The sequence below is a fragment of the Eriocheir sinensis genome, chromosome 70, assembly GCF_024679095.1.
Source record: "Eriocheir sinensis breed Jianghai 21 chromosome 70, ASM2467909v1, whole genome shotgun sequence".
NCBI classification, from domain to species: Eukaryota; Metazoa; Arthropoda; class Malacostraca; order Decapoda; family Varunidae; genus Eriocheir; species Eriocheir sinensis.
Window position 1 is genome coordinate 2293847 of NC_066578.1, and position 18936 is coordinate 2312782.

The window sequence follows — 18936 nt, forward strand, 5'->3', positions numbered from 1 at the left end:
ATTTGGCCCGTCGCTGCTACACGGTAAAGCCACAAATTTGGCCCGTCGCTGCTACACGGTAAAGCCACAAATTTGGCCCGTCGCTGCTACACGGTAAAGCCACAAATTTGGCCCGTCGCTGCTACACGGTAAAGTCACAAATTTGGCCCGTCGCTGCTACACGGTAAAGTCACAAATTTGGCCCGTCGCTGCTACACGGTAAAGTCACAAATTTGGCCCGTCGCTGCTACACGGTAAAGCCACAAATTTGGCCCGTCGCTCCTACACGGTAAAGCCACAAATTTGGCCCATCACTGGCACTGGGTTAAGGAAAGGGTATCACCTTGCTGTGAGACAAGCCTAGTACCACCAGGCTGCCTCTCCCATTCAAGATGCAAATAACATCAATCACATATAACAGCGGAATATAAAAAATGGGTTATTAAGATACTGAATTATTCTTGAGAAAATACAATTAGATAAGAAATACATATAAACTGCCTGAGACTTACCTCCTGACCTGGATCCTCCGATGGTTGCCGTGGCATAGATGCCGCCGGGCCAGTCTGGGGTCACGAAGAACTGGTGGTGGCGCCAGCTGCTGTTACGATACATGATCACTGAGGAGCCTTTGGGGGCATAGCCATACTGGCGGGGTAAAAGGAAAGGACAACAAGTTACTCTCACAAAGCTCTTCATACAATTTGGAAGTTATTGTTTATGTGTAAAATAAAATGAAAACAAAAGAAAGCTAACCTCAAAAGACACTAAGAACTTTTTAAAACGAGAGGTGATGTGGATGCAAGTGATTTCAGTTTTCAAATTTGAATAATTATTGACTGGAAAACATTATCAAATGAGCTCATATAGTTAAGGAAATAATTATAAGATAAAAAATAAAATACAAGATATACAAGCCTGACTCAGTCTTGTAGAAACACACGTGGACCCCCCCCTTGACACACACATGCATATTACCTTGTGGGTATCAGCTGATATGCTGGTAACACCCTTCACACGGAAGTCAAAGGGAGGGAGTGGGTAGCCAGCCTCCTCCATGAAGGGGATGAGGAAGCCTCCAAGACAGGCATCAACATGGACTGGAATACTGTACTCCTCCCCCAGGGCAGCCACCTCCTCCACAGGGTCTATAACACCATGAGGGAACTGGGGCGCTGACACTACCAGCTGAAATATTGCCGTCAGCCAATGAATTTCATGCACTGAATGATAAACTCATTACTTATGAAGATGGATACATTACAGTTTTCTCATCAGTGACCAAGAACTAAAGATATATATAGAGTGCTTAATGAGTCACTGAGTCCCTAACACAGAAAAATGCCATCGTAATATTAATTTCCAAAAAGACGACACAGAGGACTTAAAGAACTACTGACTGAATTAGTCTTCTCCTTGTAGCCAACAAACTTCTTGCTAAGATCATAACAGACGGAATAAATGTAACAAGACACAAACCAGTCAAGGAAACAAGCTTGATTTTTTGGTGGATACTCAACGACCAATAACATCTTAATCCTTAAACAAGTCTGCAAAATATCTGTTGAGCACAATAAGTCACTCTGCATGGCTTTCACGGCCCTATTAGGAGAAAGTATTTGACTCAGTTAAAATTTTGTCAGTCATGCAAGCACTCAGGGGGAAGATGGATGAACTGTACTTTAAGGTGTTGGAACATTTACATGGAGGCAGCAAGGCAGCATTAAACCTCCACATGACAAGCGAGGAATTTCCAATCAAGGCAGGCGTTAGACAAAGTGACACAAAATCTCCAAAATATTCATGGCTTGCTTAGAAACATTTATGAAATCAGAGTGTGAAGACATGGGAATCAAGACAGATGGTGAACACATTAACTTGAGATTTGTAGAAGGCTTAAGTCTTACTGAGTCAGTGAAGAACATACAGAGAATGAGTGAGGAACTTTAGAGTCTGAAAGTATGCCTCAGGATGAACATGAAGAAAACAAAGGTAAGGTTGTGTGCTTAGGGAACCTCAGCTTCAACAGGAAGAGTATACTGGAATCCTTATATATAAAATCACTTAGTTCCTCATTGAACAATACTATGTCTGCTGTTTCCCTAAATGTTGCTTAATATACTCAGTTTTTTTCTTCTAAACATTGTCATTAATTATACTTCACAAATCAATATTCCCCCAATGTCCCCCTGACCCAATTGTTTAGTTACTGTGATCATTGGGTATTTTAAAGTTTATTTCTATATTGTTTTATTTACGTTGCTGAAATTTACTCGTTTTTAGACCACTGAAGATGACGTCCTGATGTCGAGATGTTTGGTACCAAGTTAATAAAGACGGCGTTTGTGACCACGCTCGTCATACTCTTCCTGTTAAAGGTAAGGTTTGATAGTCAGTTGGCAGGACAAGTAATGACTGGGAGCAAAACACGAGAAAGTAAAGTAAAGTTATTGTTTTCTTTTTTTGTGTCCTTGAGCTGCCTCCTTTGTTGTAAAAAAAATCAAAAAAAAAAAAAATAAATAAATAAATCATATGGGACAAACAATAAGTACAGACAAAAACAATAGAAAAGAGACCAGGGAAAGGATAGGAATGGGATGAAATGCTTTTGGTGAACACAGTAATGCCCTGAAGAGCAGCCTGCCACTCTCCCTGAAGAGAAAGGCGTACAAGCAAAGTGCCCTGCCAGTCCTGAGATACAGTTCGGAAAGTTGCCCCGCCACAAAATATTCTTGGAAAAAGCTAAAAAATGCACAAAGAGGAATGCAAAGAAAAATGCTGGGCAAATATGGAGAGACATGAAGCGAGCATCACGGATTAGAGAGCAGGCAAAGATTGAAGATATTTTAAGGACTATCAACCCTTTCACGCACCACAATGCGATTCACGTCAAAACTAGATTGTCTAAGTCAGCTTTTGACTCAAATCACGTCAAAACCTTTAAAAATTTCGCCAAAAATAAAGTATCTTTCAGAATCGCGTCAAAATTTTTTGCGTCAAAGATCCAAGCTAGACCTATAAAATAAATTAATTGTCAACTCTCTCGTGCCGTTGGATTTGAAGTGATAATTGTCCGTGGTTGAGTTGCCTCTCAGCAGGCAGCCTGTGAGCGCGACTCTCGTCCCTTCAAATTGTTTTTTTCAGAGTCGGTAAACTTCACTATTTATTTGCATTTCTTGATATTTTTTCTTTCATAAGGCAGAATAATCTCTTCCAAAACCAATGATATTTAATAATGGCAGGAAAAAAGAATGCTTGTGGGTGAAATCAATAACATGATAAAAAATTTCGACACACGGCCAGGCCATTCCGCGAGGCCCCCAAGGGAGCCCCAGACGGATATCGCAATGGAAAGAGAAACTTATTAAACTTTTGGTGCGTGAAAGGGTTAATCTACTCTTTATGTAATTTGAATCACAAACTGCCCTAAGGGAAAGGACCTACAGGGCGGCCTCCCCCAGCACACCAACACCAAGTGAACCTTGCATTGCATTTTTTGTTGCCCTTGAGCTGTCTCCTTTGTTGTAAAAAAGCATGTAGTACAGAGAGAAATGGAGTAGTCTAGAAATGGATGATGATGGTGATTATAATACAGTTTCTTAATCAACTCCTTATGTAACCTGAATCACGAACTGCCCTAAGGGAAAGGACCTACAGCCAAAGTTGCCAGATTGTCTCACTCAGCCTCTTATACTTACTGACTTCCGACCCAAAAGCTGTCTCGTGGACCCCAATAAGGAGATTCACTTAAAATTATCGTTTAAATAGTTAATTCCTGATGTTTCTTGGCAATAGTTAGGCGTCAGAAACCGGCAAATACTATGCTCTGAGTACGACAATCTGGCAACGGTGGCTACAGGGCTGCCTCCCCCAGCACACCAACACCAAGTGAACCTCGCTGGCCTTACCATGCACGTTCTTTTGTTGATCATTTTCCTCATTGCTTGTACGTTAACTTTCATTGTCTTCTCATCAAGGGGAACATGTCTGATGCGCATGGCCAACAAGTACGAAGCTGGAAAAAGAGATTGCTTATTGTAGTTTAATTTACAAGTCATTTTTTATTTAGTGGGTGAATTATGTATACAGGTAACTCTCGATTTACACGTTTTTGAAATAACGCAGGGTCCAAAATCCAAATAAGTGTTTAATTTACGTGTTTTTTTCACTTATACGTGATATTTTATGGAGTGGCCACCAGATGTCTCACGCAACTGGACTCACACGGCTCAGTTCTTCCCGCGCGCCACTTGAACAACAATACAGTACCCACGCTGCCACGCTACTCAACAACAACAACACCCTCGCTGCTGTGCTACCATGAGGGGAAGGGCAGCCAGAGGAGGAACCACGAGAGGGAGAGGAGTCAGAGTGATACAGTAGGCAATAAAGGAACAAACCTACCTCTTGTTTGATTTACATTGTTTTTGATTTATGCGACCTCTTCAAGGACACAATACTCATGTAAATCGAGTTACCTGTACATGATGCAGAGGTCTCTTACTTTCCGTGTGTGACCAGCTAGTTAGAAGCTAGAAAAAAGATCACAAGGCTTCACATACGAGTCATTTTTATTTAGTGGGTGAATTATATATTACATGATGCAGAGCTCTCTTACTTTCCGTGTGTGACCAAATAGTTAGAAGCTGGAAAAAAGATCACAAGGCTTCACATACGAGTCATTTTTATTTAGTGGGTGAATTATATATAACATGATGCAGAGGCCTCTTACTTTCCGTGTGTGACCAAATAGTTAGAAGCTGGAAAAAAGATCACAAGGCTTCATATACGTCATTTTTATTTAGTGGGTGAATTATATATAACATGATGCAGAGGTCTCTTACTTTCCGTGTGTGACCAAATAGTTAGAAGCTGGAAAAAAGATCACAAGGCTTCATATACGTCATTTTTATTTAGTGGGTGAATTATATATAACATGATGCAGAGGTCTCTTACTTTCCGTGTGTGGTCAAATAGTTAGAAGCTGGAAAAAAGATCACAAGGCTTCACATACGAGTCATTTTTATTTAGTGTGTGATGTAATGAATGATATATACAATAGTGTTCCCCTACTTTTCGCGGGTGTCACGTATTTGACATCCACGTGAACTGCCAAAATTGCAAATACTCACACCGATGCTAAAGAAAAGATGGCGCCACTATAAAAACACTTGCCTGCGCCATGATGGGCTGGGGCTGACTACCATCCAGGCCCCCTCAAGAAAGCCTACTGGCGCTAAAGACTGAAATGTATATATATATAAAAAAATAAAATAAAAAAATAAATAAATAAAAAAAAAACTGTCTAATATCATAGTTTTTTTCAGTTGTCAATAGTTTCCTGCTTTCCTTTGACACTTTGCCATCTTTTCCATTAATATTTGCCCTTGATGTGGTTAACCCGGTAGCAGCGGGGATCATGTTTCTTAATGGTCCCTCTAAGCAAGAAAAATGAGAAAAAATCACCCCTCACACAAACCATTTCATAATATATATCAAAGCATTTGTGATCAGATTATGTATCATCTATTTTGGGGGGTTTATATCATGGCACAAATTTGGCCTGTCGCTGCTACACGGTAAAGCCACAAATTTGGCCCGTCGCTGCTACTACGGTAAAGCCAAATTTGGCCGTCGCTGCTACACGGTAAAGCCACAAATTTGGCCCGTCACTGCTACGGTAAAGCCACAAATTTGGCCCGTCGCTGCTACACGGTAAAGCCACAAATTTATTACATCGCTACACGGTAAAGCCACAAATTTGGCCCGTCGTTACTACGGTAAAGCCACAATTGGCGGTATTGCTGCTACACGGTAAAGCCACAATTGGCCCGTCGCTTTTAACGGTAAAGCCACAAATTTGGCCCGTCGCTGCTACACGGTAAAGCCACAAATTTGGCCCGTCGCTGCTACACGGTAAAGCCACAAATTTGGCCCGTCGCTGCTACACAGTAAAGCCACAAATTTGGCCCGTCGCTGCTACACAGTAAAGCCACAAATTTGGCCCGTCGCTGGTCCATGGTAAAGCCGCAAATTTGGCTCGTCGCTGCTACACGGTAAAGCCGAAAAATTGAACCGTCACTGCTACACGGTAAAGCCACAAATTTGGCCCATCGTTGCTACACGGTAAAGCCACAAATTTGGCCCGTCGCTGCTACACGGTAAAGCCACAAATTTGGCCCGTCGCTGCTACATGGTAAAGCCACAAATTTGGCCCGTCGCTGCTACACAGTAAAGCCACAAATTTGGCCCGTCGCTGCTACACGGTAAAGCCACAAATTTGGCCCGTCGCTGCTACACAGTAAAGCCGCAAATTTGGCCCGTCGCTGCTACACGGTAAAGCCACAAATTTGGCCCGTCGCTGCTACCGGGTTAAACACTTGGAGAGAAGGGGAGGTCAAAGGGACAACTGTGGGAGGCTGCAAGGGTGAAAGGGACAACTGACCTGACCTGACCTGACCTGAAATGACTACCTCTACGCACATTTGTTCATAATACTAAACCTTCCATGTGTACTTACCCTTGTCAAAAGCAGCATGGGCCGAAACTGGCACTAGAATCTCAGGTTTTTTGATGCCACGCACATTAATGGCATAATCTCTGTATGCCTTCACTGCCATCACAATGCTTTCCGTTCCTCCTGTTGTCATCTGGAATAACAAGAATGGGATTAAATTTGTATATAAGTTCACCTGAGATCTTCTACTTGAACTTAACTAATGAGGTAGAAGGTCAGAGGGAGGGTTGTTGGGGTAAGAGAGAATGAAAGAAGGGAGGGGAGTTATTGCATGGAAATCTTAACCCGTCCGCTGCGATTGGCACGGATTTGGCCTTTACTGGTAGCCTAGTTCATCTGAAATCTTCTACTTGAGTTTAGCTGATGGGGAGAAGGTCAGACGGAGGGTTGTCAAGGTAAGAGAGAATGAAAGATGGGAGGGGAGTTATAGCATGGGAATGTTAACCCGTCCGATGCGATTGTCACGGATTTGGCCCTTACTGGTAGCCTGATAACATATACTCCCAGGTCCTTCTCTGCCTCTGTGGTGGATAGTGGCGTGTTTCCCATGTGTTTTTGGTATGCCGGATATCCCCTCCCAAGGTGCATGACTTTACATTTTTCTTCATTGAATTGTAGCAGCCACTTTTTATTCCACTCCTGAAGCTTGGTGATGTCTTCTTGTCGGAAATTCAGTCAAGGGGTTAACCACAAGATATGTAATAAAATTTAAAGCAAGTCACAATCCATTATCTTCAAAACAACGACTCTGTGGCCCAAACACTGTGCATCCTTTCCCAAGTCAGCGCTCGAGGCAAAGCTAACCCAAAAAAGTGTGAGAAATGAAGGAAAAATATAAACTCACACAACCGCAGGAGTCTTTGTCGCCATTAAAGAGAGTGCAGCACATGCGGACCACCTCAGCCTCCATCTTCCGCACCCCAGGGAAGACGTCTGGGTGGAGGGGATTCGTCCACGCTGACAGCCCTGCAGGAAGAGTCATTGTTATCCCTTTAAACATCAACATCATCATCATTGTTTAACATCCATTTATTCCCTATAGTGGGGTTGGACAGGATATGAGCCTCCTCCACTGTTGCCGGTCCATAGCTATTTCCGTGATGTTCAGTCTCCTCATATCATCCTCCACCACCTTTCTCCATGACTTATCCCTTTTAACAGACAATGGGAAACTATTAGCCTAGTAGCTGCGGGGGTCGTGTTTCTTAAAGGTCCCTCTAAGCGAGAAAAATGAGAAAAAATCATCACTCACGCAAACCATTTCATAATATATATCAACGTATTTGTGATCAGTTTATGCATCATCTATTTTTTTGGGTTTATGTCTAGGCAAAAATCTGGCCCGCTGCTGCTACACGGTAAAGCCACAAATTTGGCCCGTCGCTGCTACCGGGTTAAAGGCTCCTCTAAGCAAATTAATAGAAAAAAATCATCACTCACACAAATCATTATATAATAGATATCAACGCATTTGTGATCAGTTTATGCATCATCTATTTTTTGGGGTTTATGTCTAGGCAAAAATCTGGCCCGTCGCTGCTACATGCCGCCAACGTTGCCAGATTGTCGTACTCAGCCTCCAATGTTTGCCGATATCCGACCCAAAACTGCCTCCTCGACCCCAATAACTGCCTTCATATATAGTTATCGTTAAAATGGTTAATTATTAGTGTTTTTGGCAATAGCTATGACTCAGAAACCAGTAAATATGCAGCTCTGAGTACGATAATCTGGCAACAGTGGGACAAATTTGGCCCGTCGCTAAATAAGTAGGTGAACACACACACACACACACACACACACACACACACACACACACACACACACGCAGACACAGGGGGAAGCGAGGTGTGAAGGGAGGAAAGATTTAAAGAGAAAGGAAGAGGAGCGAGGAATGGGAGGCAAAGTGAAGGAAAGGGGCAGGGAAGGGCGCTGGTACCGGGTTAGTGTTGAAAAAATAATCGGAAACCATCATATTCAAATTCACTAACGCAGGTCACTAAACTCACCATATACTTTTGTCATCACATCCGTCAAGTCCTTGCTGCCATTGTACACAGTGCCCGACGCACACCCACTCTCCCACTTGAAGGTTCCTGTAACAGAGCGGATGATGATGATTATTGGGGAGAACAGCTCTTGGTGGTAACAAAGTGGAGTTTATGAAAATGTAAGAGAAAATACGGTCCTTTTTTTTTTTACAACAAAGGAGACAGCTCAAGGGCACAAAAAAAAGTAAACAATAATAAAAAAAAAGCCCGCTACTCGCTGCTCACAAAAAGAATCTAAGGAGGTGGCCGAAAGAGCGGTCAATTTCGGGAAGTTCGAGGGCATAAAAAAAGGAACAAATGTGAAAAAAAGCCTGCTATTCACTGCTCACAAAAAGAATCTAAAGAGGTGGCCGAAAGAGCGGTCAATTTCGGGAAGTTCGCGGGCATAATAAAGGAACAAATGTGAAAAAAAGCCTGCTATTCACTGCTCACAAAAAGAATCTAAGGAGGTGGCCGAAAGAGCGGTCAATTTCGGGAAGTTCGAGGGCATAATAAAGGAACAAATGTGAAAAAAAAGCCCGCTACTCACTGCTCACAAAAAGAGTTAAGGGGCTATCACACTGGGCAAATTTTCCGTGGATCTTCAGTCAAACCACGATTTCCGCTGGCATGGCTCTCGTATTTCCGTGGTTTTCTGACGCATCCACGATCTTCCAAAGCTACGGTAGATTTCACCGAAGGACGATGGTATTACTGACCATCATCATCATCAGCAATAACAAGAAACAAATGAGAACCACGGTAGCGGAAATCGTGGTTTGACTGAAGATCCACGGAAAATTTGCCCAGTGTAATAGCCCCTTTAGAGGAGTGGCCGAAAGATAGGTCAGTTAATACATATAGCATCCAAGTCTTAGTATCCATGCATTGCTGCCTGTCAGGGGTAGTAAAACGGAGTCACTCACCAAACTCAGTGTAGCGCGTAGCCTCTTCAATAATCTTTTCTGTGCTCCATCCCTTCTCTGGTAGCTTCACTAGGTAGGGCGTGTTGTCTATGGCCTTGTTGAGGTCATCGCTCATACCATCTGACATCTGGCAACAAAAAGAGGCATTTAATCATCAGAATAAATACAGGAAAGTTGGAAAGTTTCGTTTAGTCGGCGCAACATGTGGTCATATGCCGGAGAGAGACAGAAAGGGAAGGAATTATAGGAAAAGTTGGAAAGTTTTGTTTAGTCGGCGCAACATCTGTGGTCATATGCCGGAGAGAGACAGAAGGGGAAGGAATTATAGGAAAAGTTGGAAAGTTTTGTTTAGTCGGCACAACATCTGTGGTCATATGCTGGAGAGAGACAGAAGGGGAAGGAATTATAGGAAAAGTTGGAAAGTTTTGTTTAGTCGGCGCAACATCTGTGGTCATATGCCGGAGAGAGACAGAAGGGGAAGGAATTATAGGAAAAGTTGGAAAGTTTCGTTTAGTAGGCGCAACATCTGTGGTCATATGCCGGAGAGAGACAGAAGGGGAAGGAATTATAGGAAAAGTTGGAAAGTTTTGTTTAGTCGGCGCAACATCTGTGGTCATATGCCGGAGAGAGACAGAAGGGGAAGGAATTATAGGGAAAGTTGGAAAGTTTTGTTTAGTTGGCGCAACATCTGTGGTCATTTGCCGGAGAGAGACAGAAGGGGAAGGAATTGTAGGAGAAGTTGGAAAGTTTTGTTTAGTCGGCGCAACATCTGTGGTCATATGCCGGAGAGAGACAGAAGAGGAAGGAATTATAGGGAAAGTTGGAAAGTTTTGTTTAGTCGGCGCAACATCTGTGGTCATATGCCGGAGAGAGACAGAAGGGGAAGGAATTGTAGGAGAAGGGAACAGACCCCAGGAGACGGGACACAACCCCCGATTAATACCTGGTACCCATTCACTGCTGGGTGGACAGGGGTGTAGGGTATCGGAAAAGCCGCCCAAATTTTTCCACTCCGCCCGGGAATCGAACCCGGGCTCTCTCGGTTGTGAGCCGAGTGTGCTAACCACTGCACCACGAAGCCCCCGATAAATACAGGACTCAGCCATATGCCTCTAATGAACGGCTGACTAATTATGAACAACTTTGAAGGATTTGCAGGATCCAAAATACGATATTACGCCTCCATATTGTACTTAAGGGACGAAATACATGTCCCTTAACCATAATATGAAAAGTAAACAAAAAGTAAAGGTGGTGTGAAAAGGCATATTATACATACGCGCGATGTGTTTACATGGCGACGCCATTGCGATGTGAGCAGCGTTGCCAACGATCCGGTTAGCGGTGTTAAGCTAGGTTAGCGTTGGTACGCTTAGTTAGCCAGTAGCCCACGCATGTGAGACCAGGTCCACCACGCGTGGTTATTTTTTATTTAGAACACGCACCTTTACCCAAAGGCTTTTGTGAAGGTTTGGGCCGGGTATAGTATTAGGTAAAGGTGCGTGTTCTAAAAAAAAAAAAATAACCACGCGTGGTGGACCTGTCTCACATGCGTGGGCTAATGGCTAACTAAGCGTACCATCGCTAACCTAGCGTACCATCGATAACCGGATCGTTGGCAACACTGCTCATTTCCCAATATGGCGTCGCCATCAAAACACATCGCGCGTATGTATAATATGCCTTTTCACTACCTTTACCACTTTTTGTTTACTTTTAAGTTTTTCCGCCTTCATATTATGGTTAAGGGACATGTATTTCGTCCCTTAAGTACAATATGGAGGCGTAATATCGTATTTTGGAGGCGGGGGAACAAAGTATGCCAGTCCCCCCCGTGACGCCCCGAGGCGGCCGCAAAAAACTCACTAACTTTTCAAAAATCGCTAGCAGCGATTCTATCAATTTGCGAGGCATATATATGGGGTTCAAAATGCATAGAATTATGAAATCTAACTCATGGTTAGGGTGAGAAGTACCGCAGTGAGATGGGCATCTCTCTGGACATTTACCTTAAAATGATCACCAGAAAACAAAGAGTAACAAAAACAATTAAAACAATCACCAGAAAACAAACGGAGTAACAAAAACAATTAAAACGATAACCAGAAAACAAGGAGTAACAAAAACAATTAAAACGATCACCAGAAAACAAGGAGTAACAAAAACAATTAAAACGATAACCAGAAAACAAAGAGTAACAAAAACAATTAAAACAATCACCAGAAAACAAACAGAGTAACAAAAACAATTAAAACGATAACCAGAAAACAAAGCGTAACAAAAACAATTAAAACGATCACCAGAAAACAAACAGTAACAAAAACAATTAAAACGATAACCAGAAAACAAACAGAGTAACAAAAACAATTAAAACGATAACCAGAAAACAAACAGAGTAACAAAAACAATTAAAACGATCACCAGAAAACAAACAGAGTAACAAAAACAATTAAAACGATCACCAGAAAACAAACAGAGTAACAAAAACAATTAAAACGATAACCAGAAAACAAACAGAGTAACAAAAACAATTAAAACGATAACCAGAAAACAAAGAGTAACAAAAACAATTAAAACGATCACCAGAAAACAAACAGAGTAACAAAAACAATTAAAACGATAACCAGAAAACAAAGAGTAACAAAAACAATTAAAACGATAACCAGAAAACAAACAGAGTAACAAAAACAATTAAAACAATAACCAGAAAACAAAGAGTAACAAAAACAATTAAAACGATAACCAGAAAACAGAGTAACAAAAACAATTAAAACAATAACCAGAAAACAGAGTAACAAAAACAATTAAAACAATAACCAGAAAACAACACAGCACCAAACACAGACCTTCGTTATTTCCTTCTCAATCATATTCTTGACGTGGGGAAGCTTTCTCGCCACTCGGAACACCGCCTTCTTCCCCCGCTCGTACAGGCCTGCAACGGGACACAGGTTAATGGGTGTAAAGGTGAGGTGAGCGTAGAGGTTAATGGGTGGAAAGGTGGAGTGTAAGGGTTAATGGGTGGAAAGGTGGAGTGTAAGGGTTAATGGGTCATCTATATACCGGCTGTGTAAGTGAGCCTTTCCCCATTAAACTTTGTCCTAGAATAAACTGATAGAAGACACCAATAAGGAGATTTCCATAAAAGGTACACACGCCTGATCACTTGTGAAGTTATCTATGAGACTATTATAGTGTGGCTTTTTAACCCATACGCTGCGATTGGCACGGATTTCGCCTTCACTGGTACCCTGGTAACATACACTCCCAGGTCTTTCTCTGTCTCTGTGGTGGATAGTGGAGTGTTTCCCATGTGGTATTGGTGTGCTGGATATCCCTTCACTGGTAGCCTGGTAACATACACTCCCAGGTATTTCTCTGTCTCTGTGGTGGATAGTGGAGTGTTTCCCATGTGGTATTGGTGTGCTGGATATCCCTTCACTGGTAGCCTGGTAACATACACTCCCAGGTCTTTCTCTGTCTCTGTGGTGGATAGTGGAGTGTTTCCCATGTGGTATTGGTGTGCTGGATATCCCTTCACTGGTAGCCTGGTAACATACACTCCCAGGTCTTTCTCTGTCTCTGTGGTGGATAGTGGAGTGTTTCCCATGTGGTATTGGTGTGCTGGATATCCCTTCACTGGTAGCCTGGTAACATACACTCCCAGGTCTTTCTCTGCCTCTGTGGTGGATAGTGGAGTGTTTCCCATGTGGTATTGGTGTGCTGGATATCCCTTCACTGGTAGCCTGGTAACATACACTCCCAGGTCTTTCTCTGTCTCTGTGGTGGATAGTGGAGTGTTTCCCATGTGGTATTGCCTGGTAACATACACTCCCAGGTCTTTCTCTGTCTCTGTGGTGGATAGTGGAGTGTTTCCCATGTGGTATTGGTGTGCTGGATATCCCTTCACTGGTAGCCTGGTAACATACACTCCCAGGTCTTTCTCTGCCTTTGTGGTGGATAGTGGAGTGTTTCCCATGTGGTATTGGTGTGCTGGATACCCCTTCACCGGTAGCCTGGTAACATACACTCCCAGGTCTTTCTCTGTCTCTGTGGTGGATAGTGGAGTGTTTCCCATGTGGTATTGGTGTGCTGGATATCCCTTCACTGGTAGCCTGGTAGCATACACTCCCAGATCTTTCTCTGCCTCTGTGGTGGATAGTGGAGTGTTTCCCATGTGGTATTGGTGTGCTGGATATCCCTTCACTGGTAGCCTGGTAGCATACACTCCCAGGTCTTTCTCTGCCTCTGTGGTGGATAGTGGAGTGTTTCCCATGTGGTATTGGTGTGCTGGATATCCCTTCACTGGTAGCCTGGTAACATACACTTCCAGGTCTTTCTCTGCCTCTGTGGTGGATGGTGGAGTGTTTCCCATGTGGTATTGGTGTGCTGGATATCCCTTCACTGGTAGCCTGGTAACATACACTCCCAGGTCTTTCTCTGCCTCTGTGGTGGATAGTGGAGTGTTTCCCATGTGGTATTGGTATGCAGGACTTTACATTTTTCTTCACTAAATTGTAGCAGCCACTTTTTGTTCCATTCCTGTAGCTTGGTGATGCCTTCTGGTAGGAAATCCAGTCATGGGGTTAGTTCCATTTTTAGGATAGTTAATCAGAAGTGTTGGATTTCACAGAGTTCAGTCGTCATATACCAACTCAATTGTAAAGTGGGATGAGACTATCAACAAACCCAACTAGGCGCCCTTAAAAACAGGTAAAAAAATGACAACTTAGCCACAGTGTTATTAATAAAGACTAATATGATGTTAAAAAAATCGTACTGGCGGGAAAAGAAAAAGATCAGAATAGGTGTTTTTTACCGCTATTATTTTTTATGTACAATCGTCACTCAAATAGTTCGGTTTTAGTTTTATACGAATTGTCACGGAAGATCTTTTAGGATTTTTAAATTTCCTGGTCATCGGAAAATTTAAAAATCCAAAAAAATCTTCTTAGAAAATCCACATAAAACCAAAACCAAACTGCTGGAAACCGTACTATTTGAGGGATGACTGTATTGTTATTATTAAGCAGGGCAGTTAGTAGACGAGATAAATAACAAGAAACAACAAGAACAGAAAGCGACTTACTCTCATCTTTAAAGAGGAAGTTTTTCAACCACACGAAGAGGACCGTGGCGGCTGCCGTTCTCAAGACTATCTCCCACGCTGGCATATCCTCACACCAGTCATTGATGCTCTCCTGGAGTCTAACGGCACCCACTCGTAGCATCTCCATCTCTGTTGCTGAAAATAGGATTGTTAAAACCTCAGCAACCTTCAGGGGCATATTACTAAACATTTCGTTGCCTAAGTTCACATATTTGACAAGGCTTTCATATGAGTTCTGGGCATTTCTAGGAGTAGTTTTATGACCCTGGTGGTGGTCTGAACCTTCTTCTGTACCGTGAACCTAAAGAAACACTAATTAGAACCCGATTGACCCCCTCTTTGACCTTTAGAAATGGTTGATGTTAGAAGCGAGAGTGTCTTTTAATACCAACCTCCGTGTCCAAGTTATATATACAGCAATCTTTAGTATGTAGTGGCATTAGTGAAGCCAGTAAAATTCCTCCCTTGGCTGGTATATCATTTTATCAGAAATTAAAAAGCTGAGAAAAGTACAACAATATAATTACTTCCTTAAAACTTATAATGAAGGTGTGGTAAAAAGGGTACCTTGCTGTGTCATAAAGAAGAGGGATAAAGAAGTGGTTTAACCCGGTAGCAGCGACGGGCCAAATTTGTGGCTTTACCGTGTTGCACCGATGAGCCAAATTTGTGCCATGATATAAACCCCCCAAAATAGATGATACATAATCTGATCACAAATTCTTTGATATATATTACGAAATAGTTTGTGTGAGGGGTGATTTTTTCAAATTTTTCTCACTTGGAGGGACCATTAACCCGGTAGCAGCGGGGATCATGTTTCTTAATGGTCCCTCCAGGCGAGAAAAATTTGAAAAAATCACCCCCCACACAAACCATTTCATAATATATATCAAAACATTTGTGATCAGATTATGTATCATCTATTTTGGGGGGTTTATATCATGGCACAAATTTGGCCCGTCGCTGCTACACGGTAAAGCCACAAATTTGGCCCGTCGCTGCTACACGGTAAAGCCACAAATTTGGCCCGTCGCTGCTACACGGTAAAGCCACAAATTTGGCCTGTCGCTGCTACACGGTAAAGCCACAAATTTGGCCCGTCGCTGCTACACGGTAAAGCCACAAATTTGGCCCGTCGCTGCTACCGGGTTAAACGAAACCTTTCACAAAGTATTTACCCAGGAGACAGAATTTGAAAAGAGGAATGAGGAGAGAAGTGTCCAGAGAATTAAAAACACAAAAGTGGATAGAGAGGAGATAATGGGGCTATTAAAACCACTAGATGATAAGAAGGCAATGGGTCCAGATGAAATATCAGGTCAAGTACTAAAAGACTGCAGTTATCAGTTAATAGAACCAATTTATGATATTATAAGTTGTTCAGTCAAGACCGGGGAAGTCTCAGTACAGTGGAAAAGGGCACATGTGGTCCCATTATATAAGAGTGGAAAAAAAGAGCCTCTGAACTATAGACCAGCTTCTCTAACAAGTGTCATGTGCAAGCTGTGAGAGAAGATAATTAACCGTGTAGCAGTGACGGGCCAAATTTGTGGCTTTACCGTGTAGCAGCGACGGGCCAAATTTGTGGCTTTACCGTGTAGCAGCGACGGGCCAAATTTGTGGCTTTACCGTGTAGCAGCGACGGGCCAAATTTGTGGCTTTACCGTGTAGCAGCGACGGGCCAAATTTGTGGCTTTACCGTGTAGCAGCGATGGGCCAAATTTGTGGCTTTACCGTGTAGCAGCGACGGACCAAATTTGTGGCTTTACCGTGTAGCAGCGACGGGTCAAATTTGTGGCTTTACCGTGTAGCAGCGACGGGCCAAATTTGTGGCTTTACCATGTAGCAGCGACAGGCCAAATTTGTGGCTTTACCGTGAAGCAGCGACGGGCCAAATTTGTGCCATGATTTTAACCCCCCAAAATAGATGATACATAATCTGATCACAAATGCTTTGATATATATTATGAAATGGTTTGTATGAGGGGTGATTTTTTCTCATTTTTCTCGCTTGGAGGGACCATTAAGAAACATGATCCCTACTGCTACCGGGTTAAGTGAAAGAATGACCTTGAGAGTATCCAAGCAGAGATATGGCTGATAGCAAGGTCAAAGAACATATCTCAGTTTCCCAGGCTGTATCTACACTTCTTTTGCAGCAACAGATTATGGGATTGTAAAATTAAGTACTCCTGCTTTCTGCTTCATATTAACCCAGTAGCAGCGACGATCCAAATTTGTGGCTTTACCGTGTAGCAGCGACGGGCCAAATTTGTGCCATGATATCAACCCCCAAAAATAGATGATACATAATCTGATCACAAATGCTTTGATATATATTATGAAATGGTTTGTATGAGTGGTGATTTTTTCTCATTTTTCTCGCTTAGAGGGACCATTAAGAAACATGATCCCTGCTGCTACCGGGTTGACAATGGCAAGTAATAATGATGAAATTTATATTTATAAGTAATAATAGTGATCAATCAACAAGTATTCTAAGGCACGATAACTTACATATAAGCAACGAAGCCGCCCCTTCTGAACACAAAGAACACTCAACTTGAAGTGATAGCGTTAAACAAACAGAATGCCTTAAAAATTGACAACAGGGAGTGTGATAAGATACAAGGTTCACAATCTTATCTTCCTTGTACATTAAAAACAAGAGACCTTGACATGTCTACATAACCAAACCTACATGATATATAGCTAATTATATACTTAAAATGGGCCACCTGTAAACTGATGGATCAAATCTCTCTCTCTCTCTCTCTCTCTCTCTCTCTCTCTCTCTCTCTCTCTCTCTTCTCTCTCTCTCTCTCTCTCTCTCTCTCTCTCTCTCTCTCTCTCTCTACATTCAGTTATTCTCCTTCTTTCTTTGTTTTCCCTTTCTTTCTGTTTTAATCTCTCTCTCTCTCTCTCTCTCTCTCTCTCTCTCTCTCTCTCTCTCTCTCTCTCTCTCTCTCTCTCTCTCTCTCTCTCTTCCTTCAATCCATTACTCTCCTTCTCTCTTTGTTTTCTCTTTTTTTCTGTTTTAATCTTTCTTTGTTTCTTTTCTCTCTCTCTCTCTCTCTCTGGCCATCCTCAGTGCACCACCAAGGCATGTGTAACAGTACAGAGGGCCTCGTAGACTCCAAATTAACTGTAGGAGTCTAAAACCTCACCACACTGGCCATGACTCCACAGTGAGCCCAGAATGCCTCTTCTGAACTCTGACACGACAAAATCCATTGTTTCAGGGTTTGGTAAAGTTAGTTTCGAGGCTACAAAACCTTTATATTTTTACACATGCCATGAGAGAGAGAGAGAGAGAGAGAGAGAGAGAGAGAGAGAGAGAGAGAGAGAGAATTTACATAGATTTACAAATAAATGCAGACCACACAAACTCTACAGTCCAGACTAAGTGCTCTGTCCTTAAACCTAAGTGAATTTATTTTGATCAGATGGCACCAAAACTTTGCATTTCTGCTTTAGTTAATATTAAGTTGAAGGAAGTGTTGGTCAAGCTTGTTTTTAAAGGAGTCAATCGCATTGTACTGGACCACTAAAGGTGTAATTTACTCGTTTACATTTAAGTTTTGTGCCATCAATGCCAAGTCTTCCTGTATAGGCTACACCTTCTCCACATTTTCCTAGGTCTACCAACTGGTCTCCTTCCTTCTACCTCCAATCTCTCCAATACTCCCAGCACTGTATCCTCCCCTGCTCTCTTTACATGTCCAAACCATCGGAGTCCTTCCCTTCTGAGCACTGTTTCCAGGTCCTCTACTCCACATCTGTTAGCTACATCTGCACTGGACACCCTATCTTGCCACCTGATCCCTGCCATAAACCTCAGCATTATGTGATCACTTGCTCTCAATACCTCCATCAATTTTCAAGTTAGAGCCCATGTTTCTGGTCCATACAACATCACTGATCTAATACATGCTTGGTACACCCCTGCTCTGCTCTTTAGAGGGATGCTATGATTCACAAGTAGACTAGCCACCTCCCTCCACTTTAACCACACTGCTGCCACTCTCGCTCTCACTGTCCTCTCCACTCCCGCCTCACAGTCCAGAACATCTCCTAAATAACAGAAATGTTCTACCTCATCCAGCTTTCCTCCATTCACATCTAGTTCATCCCTCTCAGTTTCTTGTCCTTGCTGTCTCCTTGCACAAGCTGGGCATGTAGGATTCTGCACTCCTCTTACATTTCTGAGGCCTGAGCATCTATGGTGGCACCACTGCCTGCAACATGTGCACAGAACTGAATTTACACCTACTCCCTTCCCACAGCATCCACATGGATATTTTCCTGATTTAATGTTTTATCTTGCTTCCTTTCCAGTCATCATGTACTTTGTTTTTTTTCATATTAATT

General features: G+C 42.5%; 1 protein-coding gene and 1 long non-coding RNA gene across 10 annotated transcripts in view; one reads left to right on the plus strand and one right to left on the minus strand.

The window, feature by feature from the left end:
- The window catches only part of LOC126988717 (sphingosine-1-phosphate lyase 1-like), a 28273-nt gene that overhangs the window by 7465 nt on the left and 1872 nt on the right, over positions 1-18936 (minus strand). The window contains exons 1-10 of one of the 2 annotated variants that reach the window (XM_050847076.1): positions 17083-17186; positions 14542-14697; positions 12299-12387; positions 9453-9579; positions 8506-8592; positions 7341-7462; positions 6500-6629; positions 3888-3994; positions 958-1167; positions 492-627 (exon numbers count right to left, since the gene is read on the minus strand). In XM_050847076.1, the coding sequence (XP_050703033.1) occupies positions 492-627; positions 958-1167; positions 3888-3994; positions 6500-6629; positions 7341-7462; positions 8506-8592; positions 9453-9579; positions 12299-12387; positions 14542-14689 (1156 nt within the window). In that variant the 5' untranslated portion in view covers positions 14690-14697; positions 17083-17186. Of the gene's footprint in view, positions 1-491; positions 628-957; positions 1168-3887; positions 3995-6499; positions 6630-7340; positions 7463-8505; positions 8593-9452; positions 9580-12298; positions 12388-14541; positions 14698-17082; positions 17187-18936 lie in introns of those variants that run through there. The other variant, XM_050847077.1, reaches the window with a different exon arrangement.
- On the plus strand, positions 12830-14525 carry LOC126988720 (uncharacterized). 8 transcript variants are annotated; one of them, XR_007742483.1, is made up of 4 exons: positions 12830-13218; positions 13291-13389; positions 13588-13785; positions 13885-14525. It is a non-coding gene; the product is annotated as an uncharacterized LOC126988720 (long non-coding RNA). The 8 variants fall into 8 exon arrangements; XR_007742487.1 differs by having other exon boundaries at positions 13588-13686; positions 13786-14525; XR_007742486.1 differs by having other exon boundaries at positions 13687-13785.